Source organism: Bolinopsis microptera, chromosome 2 (assembly GCF_026151205.1).
Source record: "Bolinopsis microptera isolate Bmic1 chromosome 2, MBARI_Bmic_1.0, whole genome shotgun sequence".
NCBI classification, from domain to species: domain Eukaryota; kingdom Metazoa; phylum Ctenophora; class Tentaculata; order Lobata; family Bolinopsidae; genus Bolinopsis; species Bolinopsis microptera.
This window is the reverse complement of record NC_087073.1, coordinates 14280652-14300334: the sequence shown is the minus strand read 5'-3', so window position 1 is coordinate 14300334 and position 19683 is coordinate 14280652. Positions and strand designations below refer to the sequence as shown.

Below are 19683 nucleotides of genomic sequence, written 5' to 3'. Positions count from 1 at the left end.
AAACGTCTAAACTATGGGAAAAGAAAGGGCGTACATTTATGCGCTTATTGAAAAGTATGTGATCTCTGACCAATGACCACTGACCATATGCCATCACATACTATTTTTCTATTACGCTTCGTCTCATTCTATTGGTGGACTAAAGAAAATCCAAGAGTTTTAAATGATAAGCTGATTCTCAGCGGATCCTAACCCTTCTAATTGTTGAAGTACCTTGTGGCTGGTGCCCCAAAGGCTTCTCAGTAAATCAGACTCGCGAGACTGGAGATATAACTTTAGCATATGGACAGCGCCACGTCACATGGATTTCATCAACAAGTCATTCGTAAACCGTTTCCAATCTTGACTTATTCAGTATGCAATTATGCTATGACTAAGTACATGGTATAATAAGCTGAGGGATCTATAACACAGGTGGTATATTAGCCTGTAGGTATATAATTATAAAATGTTCCAAAAATCCAATCATAAGGTTTCTGAGGCTGGTGTTATTTTCTTATCAAGTGCAGCTGCATATAGCTTCAATGTTGATACCTTCCTGAAAAGTGACAACCTTTGCTTATAACTTAACTTAACTCCTAAATAATCCCTTATTGAAACTAAAATAAGGGATTATTTTAGTTTCAATCCCTTAATCCTTATACACTTCGTGTCTATTGTAGTTGTACACTTTTGAACTCCCACAATTTACAATGAATATGATTGCACATTTTACCAATATCCAATCCCATACCTTATATAAGTATAACGTCAACAAATTACGACAACCTGGCCTGTCGTAAGAGTGTCAGGTTTTCAGCTACAAGGACCAATATTAAGGCCGCTATTAACCATACAATGGAAATTATTACTTTATCTAATACTTACGTGTTCCATTGACCAGTAACCTGTTTAGGTTTTAGAGCTTTTGTTAACGCAAACGTCAGCTCCTTTCATTCAGCCACTAAATTGTTCAGCTAACAAAGGTAACATTATGTCCACTGTTTGATGCATAATATCTAAACTCTGAAGTCCTATTCCTCTTTATAACCTTCTACTCGAGTTAAGTTTTAATCACGTATAAGTCTACGACTTGTTGTTGTTCAGTTTGGCCACGTGTTTTTAATTTTACTAATTCCGGCAGGGCTCTCTATTCTGACTTATAAATAACAAGGGGTCTCAAATATAGGGCACATAAAGATACAATAATCACGCTATCACCACGTATGATTAACATTTAATTTCCGTGTTTATTAATGTGTGAACTCACTGAGTTCGCCTATGAGCTTGTAATATAGCTAATGTTATCCTCAGTTTCTTAACTAACAGCTGTGATATTTTGCACTTACCTGTACTAATAACTGATGACCTCAATTATATGCCTATAAATTAAGTCTGGAGAGGAGTTTACAGCTGCTCATAAATATTAATAATATTCCAGGTGAACTGTGAACTTAAGGGAGGAGTTTGTGTTCTTGTTTGCAGTGACTAGACGTTAACTGTTAACATATATTAGGATCTCGCCAGGAAGTTCAATTGTTTTGTTAACTAAAGCACAAAAGTGTCGAACATAATTACTACCCTTGACTGCCAGTTTTCATTTTCACTTGTTTCTATGCCTGCCTGCTTCAGTTGCTTCACTAATATAATATATTTCTGGCTCTACCACAGTTAAACATGGCGAGCTATTTTATTGAACGAGTGATATTTCTACTTATGGTCAATACCAATGCAGGTAATAACTCGAATTTGATGAATTCAGATAATATGACTTAAAGGCATGATTCATCCAATAAATATTAAGTCGCAATTTTACCAACAAATGAGGGACCACATGCAAAACTGGTATATCTGTTTTTGATAGTTTTGAGATAAATGCATTTTACTGATTTAAAAGATTCTGGTATATCTGTCTATATACCATTTTTAAAACTAGAATTGTTCCAAACTGGTATATCTCACGATATACCATTTTTTCTATACTATTTACAATAAAATAATTTAACTGAGAATGGTATATCTGAAGATATACCATTTGGGTTGGCTAAAGTCTATAAAATGTGTATAGATATACCGGTTTTATAGAAGATAAGTTTCTTGAAGGTGGTATATCTGCAGATATACCATTTTTTTCATGATTGTTAAAAGCTAAAATGGTATATTGTAAGTTATACCAGTTTTGGAAAAATAAAATTTCACTTTTTTTCAAAAATTTCTTCAAAATTGTTCAAAAAAAGTTCCAAAGATGCACCTTTTCACCCTGAAGACTATGTGCTACCTGTGCAAAATTGGTATATGTTCAGATATACCAGTTTTGCATGTGGTCCCTCAAATATCCTTATTTGCAAACCTAAGAAATTTTGTCAAGAAGACTTCTAGTAGTTTATTATCTTTTCCAATCAATCTTAACTTTAAGTAGCAAAATCAATCACCGGTTGTTTAATTTCAGGCTTGCCACGACAGTTGGAAATAACAGATTTTGAAGCATCATCTGAATCTAAAGGTAATGAGGCGAAGTTAGCTTTTGACTCAGATTTGAAGACGGTTTTTAAATCTCTGGAGGGAGCAGAAGACGCAGTACCTTACTTGAAGGCTTCCTTTGAACCTGCAGTCGTACATGCTGTACAAGTTGTGAACAAATATAAGACAATTACAAGCTATTGCCAAAAACAGTCAGCAATCGACTGTAGGTTGTCTTTAAATGGGACAGAAGTTTATTTATACGATGAATGGGAAGGTGAGTTTAAGACGGTTAAAAGCAGATAGTAAGAAAATTTAGTTGTTTGAGATAATCAAAATCGGAAGTCTCCGTTTTTTTAAACTTTACTAAAAAAACAAAAAAAACAAATATACTTTTTTAGACCCAAGCAAAAGTTATCAATGTGGCACAATCTATGTCGACCTTACTGGAAACACGGTTGAAGATCAAACTTACACTGTTTACTGCAAGGAAAAGTTTTACGCAAAAGTGGTTGAGATACGCAGAAAATATCTAGGTGCAACAACGAGATTCTTCAACATTGTGGAGCTATCTGTGTTCGGTGGTGCTGGTAAGAGCATTAATACTTTTCTAACAAACCCCACTTATCATTTTCTATCATTCTACCCCAATTCATTGACAATCGAGTGCATGGCCGGACTTAAACCAATAACCATGTAAAGATAAGCATGAACGCTGTGGGCGCGGAAAAATTGGTGCGGGAATGAACTTCTAATAAACTTCAACTTACCTCAGATATCAAAATACCAATGTAGTTTTTTCTTCAGGTTTTTAGATACTTAAGAGTTTTAACATAAACAAGTCTCAATAATTAAATAAGCTATCTTAACACCAGTTACTCACATGATATCAGCGTCTTTGAGATAGTACCAGAACTGCAACACACAATTTGTGGTGTCCGACTTCATCCAGGGTCCCAGGATGACAGAGGTCTCGTTAGCTTGAGAGGGTCCCCAGTTCTCGTGGAATAAGAAGTGACCGTCAGCAGTTCCTGAAGTGGTCAGGGAGTTAAGAGTTTGTTATCAGTGTGGAGCATTGTATGATTCATTGTATGATTCAATGGATAGAATATGATGAAAAGGGGACAGTGTATGAAATCTGAAACTTTAGCAAATGCTGGAAGATATTTTATAGAATTTATGTTGCTTATGACGCCTATCGAAGATCTTTAGATATTTCATGCAAATAATTGCTATTTAAATTTTATTTTTATTTACGCTATCACCGTTGTATTTTAAAACATTTGGTTTGTAACTTTGTATTATTTGTAATTCTTGGGAGTGGAAATAGTTGGATATCATATTTAAAGAAAGTGATCCCAGTAATAAAACTAACCAAAAGTATGATCTTTCTGGATAACCCCAGGATAGTTGTTATGCCCATCGTATATGACCCAAGGTGACTGTTCGTCTCCGGAGTCCTGGTACATGCAGAATCCGCTCTCAAAGTCGCATTCGCCTCCTTTGCCTGAAACAAGGGTTTTAAACCGCTAGTCGGGTACCACCCTCATTTTATGAGTATTTAAATATTCAAATGAAACAGCGTTTTAGTAGAGAAAAAAATATCACTCGCAAACACTACTATTCTTGAAATCATCGCTTCTCAGTGCCGCAAGGGTTACTTACTTATTTGGCAGCCGACAAGTTTCACATCGTCAATGCCAATGTCACCCTGGAAACTCCTGCCTCTTTCACCGATGAACTGAATCTGGAACTTAGTTCTGGCCCCAATCTTAACACTGGCAAACTGCCAAGCATTTTCATAGCTTCTAGGTCCTTCCTTGTACCAAACAGAGGATATGGATACCCTAGAAAAGGCAAGGGGTAAACTTGCATGTAAAAATCATAAGCTAAAATTGTTCATCTAGCTGCAATCGCACAATTACGTATGTAAGCATTGCAAGTCTAGACTCTAGACTCATGATTTCTTATGATTATTTTAACAGCTACATTTCCAACTCACGTATCGTTGATGACCACATCAAGACTTCCCAGTGAGATGCCCCTCATGTGGTACCAGAAGGTCAGAGTACACTGATCCGAGGATGCCTGGTAGATGTTGGACACCAGAGCTGCTCGGTCGTGAACATATCGTCCTGATGTCTCCAGCAGCATGTAGAGCCCTGGGGGTGGTGGGGTGATATCAGGGTTCTAGAGTTCATTAATATACTGACCGCTTGTTAAGTTACAATGTTATATAAAAGAGCTTCATACATTATTGAGGAATCATTGTCGCTATATACAGTTTAATTTGATAAACTAAATTAACATCTGCCCCTGTAATTGAACAAAGGGTCCATTTAATGAAGGGCTAAGGTCTAATTAAGGTTAATCTTGAGTCTCGACGAATAAATTAATATTTCTGGAAAGTCTACAGATAGTTTATCATACTCAACGAAGAATATAATAATTATTAATGCAATAATTTAAGTTACTTAAATTACACTAACTGCCCGAGCACAATTGACACCTGTCATTTATAGCTATAATTGTTGAGCCTAATTGTTAAAGGTAAACAATATAACGGCATACAATTACACAGAAGTATAAACTTTAAATACTAACCCTTTCCAGAGGTATGATCGAAGTTAGGTCCGGTTCCCGCAGAACCTGCAGATCCTTCAACTCTGTCCCAGTCGTAGTCGTCTGTCTTAACGTTTGTCCATCCGCACTGACCCTGAGGAGGTTCGCTGTGATGGTTTCAAAAAATACAAAACCAGATTTTATATAACTTAAAAACGTCTTCGATGTCAAAAATGATTATATGTGCGCTTTTCCGCATGAAATAAAATAACGTGCGTGAAAACTAACATTGTCAAAGTCGCACTCAGCACAGTTCGTCTCGTCCGATCCGTCAACACAGTCACTGACAAAGTCGCACTGCTTGCTGGCATCGATACACTGAGCAGACTCACACGAGAACTGATCCGCCTTACAGAGAGCTTGTACTGTGGAGACGGTAATTTGTAAGACTAACGAGAACAACTGATAATATAAGATACTGAACAAGGTGAAACAAATTCGGAAATATTAACCGTGTCCAGGTAAAAAGATTTTTATTTATTACCGGTCTTAGTATAAATAACTCACCTTGGCAGGTCTCAAAGCTGATATCATCGAGAGCGATGTCACCTTGGTAGTCCTTGCCTCTGACTCCCTCGAAGGTGACCCTCATGATGGGTCTGGATCCTATCCTGATAACTGTTGACTGCCAGTCAGCGGTCACGTTTGTGTTGGTCGTGTAAATTAGTTCTCGTTGGTGAGCTGAGTCCTCAATGAACACCTGAGAGTTAAAGGTGAGGCAATACATATTAGCAAGTTCCTTTCATTTGTTCATGTACTGTCCTAGAAAATAATTTGTTGCAGTCATTCCCGAGTTGTAATTATCTAAACTCACATTTAGATTGCCGATATGTACACCATACATGTGGAACCAGAACTTGAGACTACAGTCACTTCCAGAGGTAACCAGCCAAGGAGAGTGTATCCTGGCGATGTCTCCCTCGATCCTGGGGTAGGATGACTCCAAGTAGATAAAGTAACCGTCAGTTGTGCCGATTGTGTGGTCCATGCTGGGTCCAGTTCCCCATGACCAGGTCGAACCTGAGATATATTTAATTACAAATAGATAAGGGGCGAAGGAAATCTGAAGAACTTTTAACCAAATTTTAAAAGTATGTGTAATGTGTATGAAAATAAAACATTTTCTTCGAGACTAATTATTAAGTCTAACCTTTGTGTCGGACCCAATCAAAGTCATCAAAGACTTGTTCGTCCTTGTAACCGCACATTCCGGACTCAAAGTGACACTCTCCTGGTCCCAGATCTTGAGGGGCCTGACAGTTGATAAAGCTGATGTCATCCAGTCCGGTGTATTTCCAATTCCACTGGTAGTTCTTCACTCCCTTGAACGCTACTTTGAAGTTAGTCAGAGCTCCGATTTTTACTACTCCGTGATTCCATACGGTACCGTGGTCTCCGTCAACGCTCCATAGTTCCTGAAGAGCATAACAAATGTTAAACCATAAACACATATGAATGCAAAAATAGATCACAGTAAATCAAAATAACAAAAATTCCAAAAAGTCCATCTTTTAAAAAAAGTAACGTACCACAGGTGGTTTTCCGTCCTCTTCAACCTCCACAGCGAGACGTCCTCCACTACTAAACGCCATCCACCAATAGAAATCAAGTGTGCAGCTAACTCCAGACTTCAGGAACTTTTTGGTAACCATTCTAGCTTCCAGATCATCTCCCTTCCACATTTCCATGGCCATGAAATAGCCAGGCTTAGTTTTACCATAGGTGTGGTCAGGTCCGAAACCGTAGGTGTAGTTGGTGCCCGCTTGTCTGTTCCAGGTGAGGCCGAACGAATCGTCTGGGATCCAGCCACATATATTGTCCTCAAAGTTGCACGTTCCTAGTGGGAAATATAGTAAGTTTTCAAAGTTTTAAAAGTGATAAATATTGGTCATCCTCGTGCTATCAAACACTTGTTCCACGATTATTTTTATGCGAACCCAATTTAAACGCAAACTGCCGAGCTTACCACAGAATTTCTCGTCATAGCCATCAGAGCACTCCGTTCTGAAGTTGCACTCTTGGTTAGCATCGACACACTCCGGTACTCCACAAGAGAACTCTTTTCCACTACAGAGAGCGTTTACCTGGAGAGTATTGTGATCAGAAAACAGAATTTAAATACTTCCACTGGACAAACTTCTCAAACTATTGCATATCTTTCCATCGAGTCATCTTGTAAAACCTTCCCTGTCAATCTAGAGTTTTAATCAATACTCACATCACATCCAACGATGTTGATGTCGTCCAAAGCGATATCACCCTCATAGTTCTTTCCTCTAGTTCCAGTATACTTAATCCTCTGGTTCTCTAGCTTACCAATGAAATGGCTGGCCAGATGCCATTCGTCTGTTCCTTTAGCCGTACTTTGTGAGAACAGCTGTAGAAATTTAGTGTCACTTCAAGAACATGCAACCTAATAAGATTTACTTCTGGACAATCAGAGGTATTTCCTTGATCTAAAATGATATTTCTAGAAATATCTCCGATTTATAACTTTTCAACAAGGTTTACCGAGTCTGCTTTTCCCGCAGTGTCGATAACATCGACATCCAGAGAGCCGATGTCCTCCCCCTCCATATGGTACCAGAAGTTCAGAGTACAAGGTCCTGGAGAGTTGAGCCAAGTTGTCTGGATTGCAGCTACATCACCCTGTTAATGATACGTAGGGTTAGGAGATCGGGACAACTATAATAACATATCATTTTAGAATATAAGTAAGCGAACCTAATAATGTCATAATCTAAATTTTCAGCTAGATGTATAATAAGTAGTAAGTACCTCTCGTCTAGGATAAGAAGCCTCAGTGTAGATGTAATAACCATCAGCCGAGTTAGTAGTATGATCCAATTTAGGTCCAGTGTTCCAGGAACCAGTTCCTCCCTTGTTTCTCTCCCAATTAAAGTCTACATTAGCAGTCACGTGTTGAAGAGAACATATTCCACCCTCAAAATCACAGGAGGCAGGACTGTTCTCCGCTCCCGGGGTACAATCCACGAACTGGATATCGTCTATAGCTATGTCTCCTAAGAAGCTGCCAGTTGTGTGGACTACCTCGATAGTGATGCTAAAGTCTTTGAGTGAACCGAGAGTAAGGTTGGCAAACTGCCATCCTGACCCATGGTCTCCTGATTCCTTGAAGATTGGATTCTGCTGTCCTCCAACCATCGTGTACGCATTCAGGTCACCTGGGAGTGGAACCAATATCAAACTAAAGGTATTTCCAATGAATTGGCATATTATATGTTAGTATGTTTACAAGAAATTTGAAGACTTTATTTTAATCTATTTTTTCTTTATATTGACTAAACACTCACCGATACCGCTTCCCTCCATCCAGTAGTAGAACTGTAGTTTACAGACCCGACTTGTCTGAGCGTAGGTGGGACTCATGATCCTTGCTTTAGATCCACTTGCAATGCCACTTACTTCCGTGTAGAAATAGTGACCAGAACTGTTTCCAAATGTGTGGTCAGCAGTTGGACCTGAGGCCGAAAAATCGTTAAAAACTTTCACCTCATTGGGTCGAAATAGACTAAAACGTTGCGTTGATCTGTCAAAATTTAGTAATCTAATAGGGAAATTGGTAGATCACCGACCGGCTATAAGCCGGTTATAAGCCGGCTATAAACCGGCTTATAGCCGACTACAATTTTTATAGCCGGCTATAAGCCGGCTTATAGCCGGTTAGTAGCCGCTTACATTTGTTGTTGAGCGACGGCTATTAGCCGGTTATAAGCCGGCTATTAGCCGTTTAGGTATCGGCTATAAGAAATTCAGTGAAAACGGCTATTAGCCGGTTATAAGCCGGCTATTAGCCGTTTAGGTATCGAAAGTGGTTATAAGCCGGCTATAAGCCGGCTATAAGCCGGTTATAAGATATTAACTCAACTTCATCGTACTGAACGATAGTCAGGAGCCGGCTATAAGAAATTCAACGAAAACGGCTATTAGCCGGTTATAAGCCGGCTATTAGCCGTTTAGGTATCGAAAGTGGTTATAAGCCGGCTATAAGCCGGCTATAAGATATTAACTTAACTTCATCGTACTGAACTGAGTTAATATCTTATAACCGGCTTATAGCCGGCTTATAACCACTTTCGATACCTAAACGGCTAATAGCCGGCTTATAACCGGCTAATAGCCGTTTTCACTGAATTTCTTATAGCCGGCTCCTGACTATCGTTCAGTACGATGTAGTTGAGTTAATATCTTATAACCGGCTTATAACCACTTTTAATACCAAAACGGCTAATAGCAGGCTTATAACCGGCTAATAGCCGTCGCTCAACCAGAAATGTAAGCGGCTACTAACCGGCTATAAGCCGGCTTATAGCCGGCTATAAAAATTGTAGCCGGCTATAAGCCGGCTTATAGCCGGTTAGTAGCCGGCTTATAGCCGGTCGGTGATCTACCAACTGGCCATCTAATACTTTGCCAATTTTATGCAAACAAATGGCAAACAGTTTTCAGTAATGGCGCGCTCACCAACGTAGCCAGCAGTAATGGGGCCCTGGTGCCTGGTCCAGTCGAAGTCGTCAGTCCTATCCTGTTCCCAACCACACACGTGGTACGACTCAAAGTCACATGCTCCACACATCCACTCGTCTGAGGCATCTCCACAATCCGGGTAGAAATCACACTGTCTGGGGAGGGGTGGGTGTTATTTATAGGCTGGAACGCCAGAGCTGTATGGTTAAGTTGTAACTAAGGGGAGATGAGGCTGAATGATGTGTCACACAAATTATTGATAGGGTGACTATAACCCATGGAAGCAAATACTCCACATTCAACTTTTGAGATATTACTCTGGAAATTAAAAAACGTCGGATAAAATAAGAGAAAAGTTACCTGTATTTGGGGATGCACTGAGCGATATTACAAGCGTACTGTTGATCGGTACACAAAGGAGTCACATCACATGCGAAGCTGATATCGTCAATAGAGATGTCGCCAAAGTAGGATACACCTCTGTTGGCCTCGAACAGAACTTTGAATATTCCATTTGTAAACTGAAAAAGTAATGTCATAAATAATAAAAGAATTAATATATGGTAAGTAATAAAAGAAAGGATATGAATACAAAAGGATATGAATTACAAAAGTTATTAAATTAAAAACAAATTCTAGAATATTCTAGTTCTACTCACCGTAGCAGATCCGTGTTCCCACTCCTCAGTGGTTGACGCGTCTATGGTAGCCACAGTCTTGATCTCCATACTGTCATACTGCTGTTTAATAACCAGTTTAGTGGCCACATCAGTGTCTGTTTTCTGCATGTGGTAGAAGAAGGTGAAGATACACTGACTTTCCTGGGTCTGGAACCAGGGGCTGTTCAGTGTGGCTTGATCACCCATCTTGCGAGGGGCGGACGCTTCAGCGTAGTAGTAGTGTCCTGTTGCGTTACCTGGTTGGGAAACCTTTGTTAACAATAAGTATGTGAGAGGTGTTAATCTTTATCTTTTTGCTTATATTTTATGAGATCTCCCCTAAACAGGATAGGAAGGTGGTGCTGATATATCCTGTCTAAAGGATCAGTGTGAGATGACACCAGTGAGGTTATAGCCACATGCAATAGGAAAATGAATTGACGGCTCTTCTTATTCCCATCATTAACATAATATAAATATCTCCGGGATTTCGACGCGGGATCGGATCATATTATCACTCAGCCCGGCCCGCTGTTAGATAAACATCTCAAGGTGATATCATCCCGCCCCGGAAATTTGTATAAACCCGGCCCGCTTTTTAGTCGTAACTGATGTTTATCATTCAATTCTCCGACTTACAATAATCAATGATACTGCTGATTAGAACTCGATAATAGTAGAACAGTTAGACGCGCGATCACGTGGGCGCGTCACGTGCGTACCACGTGCCACCAATAGCATACGCCGAGTCTATACCACGTGACACGAAAGCGCACCACGTGATATGAAACATCGTAACCGTCCACTTCTTTTACACGCAAATTCCTGGGAACGTTGCCAAAGCAGCTAATTCTTGGAATTTCTCCAACGCGTGGCGTGAGAAGTTGCATTGGCGACTAGCCAGCTACCCTTGTCCGTGCCCTAAAAATAGTATTGTTTTGCTTGCTCTCCTTCCAGCTCTTGTTCCTGCTAACGTTCAAGCTATTGCTCCACTATGACAGATCGGTTTGACATTCAGATTGATGAACTGCTTTCCAATCTAAAGTATAAATCCCTTGTCGAAATCGCCGGAGATGATTATAATCCATAAACACTTCACGCTCAGGGCTAAATAAATGTAATCCCTCAGCTGGCGCTTCGGGATTACATATTAACACAAAACTCGTGCGCTGCGCGCACTCGTATATGTTTATCAGATCATCCCGCTAGCGCGGGATGATCTGTTATATAAACCCTTTGCGTGGCGGGTTTATGTTATTATAACTTTATAACAATCCTTCGCCAGAAACCAAAATCCTAAGATCAGTAAACGTTTATACGAAAGATCAGTACAATTTTCCAGACTTATGCTCGTATATTGCTTTATGCTCTTGTGATCCCTTGCTCTAGAGCTGTTTAAACAGGGATTAGTTACCTGGGCGCAACCGTGATTTTAACAACTGCGTTTTACCAACAATTCAGTAATACCTTGTAACTTCAGCTTTTGATGGACTTATTGTAACTGAATTATTTTTCTCCAGTTCCGGGGGGAATTTTCTAAAAGTGGTTTCCTGAAGTTGCCGAACCATCCATCTACTTGCAGGGTAACTGTATTATATTCAAATGAGCCAACTTAATGTTTCATCCGTGTGAACGAACGCATCATGGAGTGATGTCTTAATTAACACAGAGTGTAAAAACAATTGTTTGGAAGTACCTGAAGCTGAGTTAGACTGATAATAGCGAAAGCCACCAAAATTTCTATGTATCACATGGAACTTTATCATTCTCTATCGGCGCCCTAGTTTCGTTCCAAATTTCTCTAACATTGTGAAATTTTGGCATGATTGTGAGTTGCTTTCTTTTTGTTGACCCATGAGTAGCAAACAATATAGCCAATATTTAAAGGTGAATTTGTCATAGGGTATCCTTAATCGTTAACTATTGCTGCCCTTGTAGTATACTTATATACTTTCTACTTGCCTTCCTGTTTTGGTTCGGTTATTTCGTAAATGTAAAAAATATCAGACTGCTCACCTAATCTTGCTTCCCGGTGAATTAGTATTATTTTTGGGACCAAATTTACAAAAATAGGGGACGAAATATTCTGTACCAACTCTCACTCACGGCGCTTATTACACTAAACTTATTACAATATTCTATGCTCATTTATCTTAAATTATCACAAATATTCGTTTCTAAATATTAATTTATACCTTATCTCCTGATAAGATGTATATGTTTGCTCCATGAAATATTGAACAGTACGCTGCTATAAAGTAGCTCGCAGGAAAACTTGGTGACAGGCACTGTCCAGCAGTCAAACTGAGAGACTCATTTGGTTTGTCTATTGTATCTTAATCGGTATATTTACATAATCACCATACCACGAGTCACGACCCTCTTTGCTGGTTATACGCTCTTCAACCAAATATGAAACTAGTGTATTTGTGAAAGAAGTGTCTCTGAGTATGAGTAGTAAAGGACCTGCTAGTGTATGCACATTGCATAAATCATGCACGTTCATAATAATTCAAACTCAGGATTATTAATATTGTTAACGTGCATGATTTACATATTGTCGTATAACTAATATGTTACTGAGGCAACACTCTGTAACCTTTTACACCGAAGGTAATGAAACTATATGAAATCATAATGTGTCTTGTGAGCTTGTGTTAATGTCATTGAATGAAGTTAATGCGGACGCTGTGAGGGCTGTTTTAATGATGTGAGAGCTTGCTCTGGTTTTAGGGATGTGAAGACAATCGCTAAGTGAGCTCTCCCTCTAAAAGCAACTTAGCGCAGACGCCAATTTTGTCAAACCTACTTTGGACGTGGACAAATCCTTGTTTTCTTTGTTCACTTGGCATATGTTACACCTTTAGCTTTTGTAACATTGTTTGTTTCTGTGACACCATTAGCTTTGTGACACTGTTAGTTTATGCAACACCGTTTCTTGGTTCCCATAAAAACAAAACTATCTTACATTATTTAGTTATTTGTAGCCGACATTGAAGATGATGATGACCAATGCTGGAGGGATGGCAACTTGGACAACTGTCTTAGTCGTAGCTTTCTTCCAGATGCAAGGTGCATTCTCTCAATCAAGTAAGCAGATCTGGATTTAACAATTAACATGTTTTTCTATCATTATGTATTTGATGTCCCCTTTCGTATATCTTTTGTTTGTTTGGGTGTTGGCATGATGTCACTCTCCAGTCACCACCATCAAAATAGACGAATTGGAGGCAGCTGTCGATCCATTTTGTTAGTTTTCATTGTGATATTGAAAATTTCGAACTTGTTGGGCCGGGTTCGGTATCCAGAGAGTTATTTATAATTATGTCGAGACAGTCCTCCTAAGAGAAGGGGTGAATTAAACAAGTTGCTCAAGATGAAAATATTCAGGTTCCACAATGCAGAATCCCACGGAAGAAACACACTTCAACCACTCTGCGTTAAATTTGTCCACGACTGAAGATCTTGTGGAGTTTAATCCGGAATTCCAGAAGTTAAAAACAAGAATCTTCCAAGCGGAAAACTTCACACAAGATTTAGCTTTCAATGTTTTCGTGGGCCTCTACACCAACGGGACATATATTGGATACACAAAGATATTCTTCCGGGTATCATCCGGATTACTCGCAGAAAACACCATGGAACTCGGCAATAAAACTGGCAAGTGCAAAGACTCTGAGACCCTGAAAAAAGGCGCCAAAAACATTGTCAGTTGGCAGTTCGCTCGACCTCCATATGCTGAGGTGAACAGCTCTAACACAGCCGCCAACTTCAGTGAATGTGACGGAGGGATGACGTTGCAGGGGTGGCAAGACTTGGTTCTAGAGAGTGACGTGAATTACATCAGAACTACAGTGGTCGTGGAGTTTGGAGAACCTTGGAACTCCATGAGAGTTAAATACAAAATCGTTGGAAGTAAGTCACTGAGGCCAGGCGCCCTATTTTTATCGCGCGAAGAGGCTCATCGGAAAGACCATCGAGTTGCGGCTAGTGCCAAATCTAGATTACAGATACCTATGTATCGCAAATAATGTCCTTACCTCAGATATGAACAAACGGCGCAAATTTAGAGTCAATAATTTTCTGATCACAAAATTATAGTTTTTAACGGTAGATAAAACTCACCGTAAGTGTGATCAGCAGCAGGTCCAGTATAATATGATGGGGTAGGTCCCTGGTTTAGTATCCAGTTGTATTCATCATTGAATATGTACTCCTTGTAGCCACATGAACCGTGCTCGAATGTGCACGTGCCCGGGATTCTCTCCACTTCCGCGCAGTTATGGAACACAATGTCGTCCACAGCCACGTGACCGCCGTATCCTGAACCAACCGTTACCTGCAAGGTTCTCTTTTTAAAACTGTGGGTAGGAAAATATTTGCTTTTTCCTGAGTCACATATTACACATGCTATTGATCGCGACGCGCGATGGCGGGGTGAGAATAACGACCCAAGTATCGTGAAAATACCCTCTTCTCACAATAGAGAGATCGTGTACATTATCACCATTATTTCAGTAAAAAGTCCCGACAGGCTTACTTCGATTAAAACTGTCACTTCGTCTTGAGCTCCAATAGGGATAGCTTGTTTCTGCCACGTGTTGTCCTTGCTTGGCGTTGTGTTCTCGTAAACCTTCCTGTGATTCACACTATGTTCAGAACTTGCCGTATAAAGACTATCATAGTTGTCGAGGCAGTCAAGGATTGCAATTTGAACAATGATCTCATACACAACTAAGGAATCTAAACAGTCTTATTTAGCAAGTTTCCTCTATTAATCTGATATGTATACCTCATGTTGTAAGTGGTAGAGTTGATCCAAACAGTCAGGTTTCCAGTGCCAACTCCTTCGGTAATATACCAGAAGCTCATAGCACAGCTGTAGCCGGATGCCTTGAACTGGGTCATTACTCGAGCTTTCTGTCCTTGTCTTTGGGGGTACGCTCTCTCGATGTACAGGAAGTGGCCTGAAGAGATCGTTTAAATATTTTAAAACGTAAACAAAATTCTAGCTCTAAGTTAACATTGGAATTAAGTAATTGATAAAGACTGCAGTAACTGTTAAGAAGTTGCAGTACCTGAGCTGTTGCTGAAGGTGTGATCAGTAGAGGGCTTGTTCTCCCAGTACCAGGTGCTACCTTGAGCGTACGTCCAGAAGAAGTCAGCACTCTCATCATTAACCCATCCACATCCCCCTCTCTCAAAGTCACATGTTCCACACACTTTCTCATCTGCCCCGTCAATACACGTGTCCTGGAAGTCACACACTTTGTCCATCTCGATACACTGTGGTAGGTCGCACGTAAAGTCGTCGTCTGAGCACAGTTTCTCCAGCTCACAGCGTCTGAAACTGATGTCGTCGATAGCGATGTCGCCGGCATAACTTTCACCAGCTACGCCCTTGAAGTAGAAACGTCGGTATCCTCTGCCGTAGACTTTCACCTCTTCCATCTTCCACTCGTTGCCCTGTGAATATAGTGTTTTATAAGATCATAATTTCATCTCAGAAATCTAAAATACCTAGGAACAGAGTAAGCGGCAAAGGAAATAGAGAAAACAGTAATTAAGTTTTCAGTAAATTCACCTGTTCTCCTTTCAGAGAAGCGAGGTCTCTTTTGATTCCAAGTTGATCTAAAGAGTACACTTGTAGAGTGTCAATGTGTTGACCGTACATATGGTACCAGAACCTGAGGAGCATGGGTTTAACAGTTGAATTAGCGGATCACACAAGGAGTCACTATAGTCCGATGAGAGGAGTTTCGAAAACGCTTCCATAATCCGTATATTTTCAAACATAATGCGCTGGGTTCAAGGAAAGAAGACTGTAACTCAGACTAGGGCAAGTAAGGTAATACCTGAGGGTGCAAGACTCGGCCACGTTGTTCAACCAGGTGCTCTCCAAGATCGCAACGTCTCCAGTTGTTCGTGGAGAGGAGGTCTCAATGAACATGTAGTAACCTGAATGGAAGTCTTGTCATCAGGGGTGTATTCATTTAGGAACCATTCGAAAAAAAACTTTCTTCATGATAGGTGGACAGTTTACGTTATAACCTCAATAAAATTTGCAAGAACAAATACCTTGGTCAGTTCCGATGGTGTGATCTGTGACAGGTCCAGTTCCCCAAGAGCCTGTAGACCCTGTGTTTCGTGACCAGAAGAAGTCAACCTCGTCCATACCATCCCTAAAGTTACACAGACCATCCTCAAAGTTGCAATTACCCACGGAACCCTTGACAGAGACAGTGGCTGAGGCTGCTTGTGTGTAGTAGGTGTTATGTAGGGTACACTCATAAAGACCGGAGTCATACGTGCTGGCGTCCTCGATAATAAGGGTACCATTCAGTTTCACCTGGTAATAGTATTGAATTAGATAAGGAGCAAGACATTCTCCTGAATATTTAAACAGCACTTTATGGTCAAGTCTATAAGTATTCATGATACATGTTTCGCTTTTGAAAGGCCTCGTGTAAGTCGGTAGAGAGACAGCCCCTTTTAACGTTTGAAGCACGATAGCACTCGCACGACGTACACTAAAGTGGTGGAGGGATATTATTCATAAATCAAAGTAATAAGATTCTGCTAGACCCAATAAATAATAATTCAAGAATATGGTTACCTGAGCGTTGTCTGGTACAGCACCACCATCTTTAGTCCAGGTGACTGTAGGAGGGGGTATTCCTCTGAAGCTACAGGGTAGGACCAGTCTCTCTCCTTCTTCTAGTGAGGTGTCGGCCTGGAAGAGGGTTATTGTTAGGCTACACCAAAAGTTTAGTTCAATCTTCGAAAAAAATGTTTGTCGATTTTTTTCGCCAGCGTCAAAAATTTTCATTTCTTAATAGTCTTTGACAAATAAAAGAAGCAACTTTTTACTTTGTATATTGTATTCTAATTCATGATGCACAGTTCACAACTTGGTCTTGCTATAAAACGAGACTTTAAAAAAACAGATTTCACGGTTAAAATGAGGTTAGTTTATCGAAATAAAAGTCCAGTGTAGTATTCCTTATTGTAGCTTCGAAAATACATGCAGATAAAACGGATTTAAACTTAATGGCGTGACGAAGGGCCCCGCTGAAACGTTACGCCACTGAATAAGTCACTTTGTCTTAATCTTTCGCCTGATTAGCGTAGAAGGACCTCTGTTAGGGGGGGGGGGGGGGGGGGGGGGGAGCTCTGTTACCGTATTCTTCTGAAACTTCATTGAATCTCTATTCGGACAACTTTACTATCGATGTAGCAATCATGGTGATCCCGTTGATGATCAACAGAACGGCAAGTCCAGCTTTGTAGGTCCACTTGTTCAAATATCTGGACAGGTAAATTCCAATTGGAGAAGCGAGTACCCCGACCACTGCCACCACCACATAGAGCCAAACATCCTCTCCAACAAACCAAGTATCGTGCCCATACTCTGGCGGAGTTGGCTTTACGATGTAAGTAATAATCCGGACCAGCGTGTTGACTGCAGCTATAACCGTTCCGTTGGCTTTGACTTGAACTTTCGGATAATCGTAGAAGAAGAAGAATACAATTAAAGGGGGTCCTCTTACGCTGATCAGACCTCCGAGAAAACCGCTCACAAACCCTGAAACAAACATCCACATTGTGATTATTCGTGGTGGCCACAGCTCTTTCTTCAGCTCCCGACCTATTTCTCTCAACTCCGTGCTACAATCATCAATTGGTTTCCTTTTTGGCGCCACTTCAGTGATTTCGTCTGCGTTATTGTTGCTATATTTTGTCGGAGATGACAAAGCAGCATCCTTAGTCGTGGACGGATTCACGATTGCCAATGCGCTGTTTTCCTTTAGTGGCGTACCATGGTGCTTTCTTAATAATATCGCCTTTTGCTTCTCTCTTCTTTCCCAATCCAAGAAATCTACTTCCTTTAACTTTACGTTCTTTGCATTCCTTCCTACTTCATCTTGTTCTTTAAAACACTTCACCTCATCCTCAGTGTATTCCTTCTTACTCTCTGTCACGTGATCATATCCTAATTCCTTCATAACATCCCAACTACCTGATTCAACCATCTCCAACTCTATTCCGTCTTTTTGTAACGACTTTTCCCATTTATTTAACTGAACAACTGTAAAACTAGATCCCCGTCTGAGATTTCTCCACAGAACTGACTTTTCCGCCCTATTCTCAGCTTCAACAAGCTCCCCATTTGTCTTTGGTGTGACGTCAGAATGGCTATTTTTTCCACCTTTAGACAGGAAATAGTCCAGTAATTTCAGCTGAATTTCTTTGCCTTGAAGGAGGGATTCGTAACTAACGGCATGGACTGACGGGAACGATTTCAGAAGATCAAGAGCAATCCTCTGCTGGATTGCCCAAGTTGTAGATATGATGAAGTAGTGAGCGGGCCCTACGGGAGCCTCTTTGAAAGACAGACAAACATCCCTCGGATCTCTGTAGATGTAGATGTATCTTAACCTGCCTCCAAAATGTCTGTAAAGCTCGTCCTGGTATAATCCTACCGTCATCGATTTACAAATCCATGTTTGACAATCGTTTGCTTTTGCAAAGATATCCATTATCACCTCAAATAACATTATCAGACTTCTTTTACCTTCACACTGTTGTTTGATCATCAATCGGTTTAGTTTAATCGCTGACTGAGATTTGTTCAGCCATGGCACTGGGTTTGCTTCTACAAAATCGCATACCGCATTTACCAGTCCGTCAAAGTTGGTGTCAGAGGATAAATTCCCAAAGTTTGAAAGGATGGGAAAGAAATTCTTGAAGATGTGTGGAGGATGAGGGGCTGCGATACTGGGATGCCTTTTATTGATCAAAAGTTGAAGCCAGTTGCTGCCTGATCTCTGACTCCCAATCATAAAATATACTGGTTCCTTCTTTATTTCCTCATTTAAATCCACAGGAATCGCTGGACCTCTGCTTCTAGTCGAGCAATAGATATTGAAGATTTGCCAGCCTGCAACTCCGATGGTCAGTACACCAACAATGGTTTTAAGAACGGGAGCTGGAGTGTAGTCCTGAAGATACTGCCCCAAAGGAGCTGCCACCAGCTGTGAGGGTATCATCAGTAGCATTATCTCCCACCTGATGTTGTTCCTGAGTCCCACATTCCAGAGCATGATGGGTTGAATCACTGCCAACGCTATAGTTTGAAGAAAAACAGCATTCTTTAAACCAGGTAGTCCACAGCATTCCATTAGTCCTGCAATAGCACCTATCTGATAGAGAAAGAGGAAGCAAATTCCCATCCCGAAGCCCATGGCGCAGAAGGCAACATTCCCGAAGAATGCTGCAACAGCGAAGTGAACTACAACAGGAATGCTTGGAGCCATCCTAGTCCTAAAATGTGCCTAAACAATTGAGGAATATCAATTTAATGTAATTGAATAAAACGAAAGCAGCGTATTAAATTGTGTAAAACCATTTACTGCCCGTGATCAAACAACTGATAACGGGACTCTTGGAGCAATCTTAATTTTCAAATTTGCAT

The 19683-nt window shown here is 40.4% G+C and overlaps 1 protein-coding gene across 1 annotated transcript in view; it reads right to left on the bottom strand.

Annotated features, from left to right (window-relative positions):
- Positions 1-19683, bottom strand: part of LOC134826818 (MAM and LDL-receptor class A domain-containing protein 2-like) — a 93173-nt gene that overhangs the window by 38823 nt on the left and 34667 nt on the right. The window contains exons 72-97 of the mRNA XM_063839319.1: positions 16825-16941; positions 16287-16557; positions 16064-16166; positions 15793-15895; positions 15287-15674; positions 15001-15175; positions 14749-14845; positions 14334-14547; positions 10209-10465; positions 9910-10070; positions 9547-9704; positions 8376-8543; positions 7840-8246; positions 7573-7710; positions 7280-7438; positions 7028-7145; positions 6591-6898; positions 6212-6476; positions 5876-6081; positions 5569-5761; positions 5290-5426; positions 5044-5155; positions 4442-4601; positions 4105-4286; positions 3815-3946; positions 3323-3470 (exon numbers count right to left, since the gene is read on the bottom strand). Coding sequence (XP_063695389.1) covers positions 3323-3470; positions 3815-3946; positions 4105-4286; positions 4442-4601; positions 5044-5155; positions 5290-5426; positions 5569-5761; positions 5876-6081; positions 6212-6476; positions 6591-6898; positions 7028-7145; positions 7280-7438; positions 7573-7710; positions 7840-8246; positions 8376-8543; positions 9547-9704; positions 9910-10070; positions 10209-10465; positions 14334-14547; positions 14749-14845; positions 15001-15175; positions 15287-15674; positions 15793-15895; positions 16064-16166; positions 16287-16557; positions 16825-16941 — 4877 coding nt within the window. The remainder of the gene's footprint in view (positions 1-3322; positions 3471-3814; positions 3947-4104; positions 4287-4441; positions 4602-5043; positions 5156-5289; positions 5427-5568; positions 5762-5875; positions 6082-6211; positions 6477-6590; positions 6899-7027; positions 7146-7279; positions 7439-7572; positions 7711-7839; positions 8247-8375; positions 8544-9546; positions 9705-9909; positions 10071-10208; positions 10466-14333; positions 14548-14748; positions 14846-15000; positions 15176-15286; positions 15675-15792; positions 15896-16063; positions 16167-16286; positions 16558-16824; positions 16942-19683) is intronic.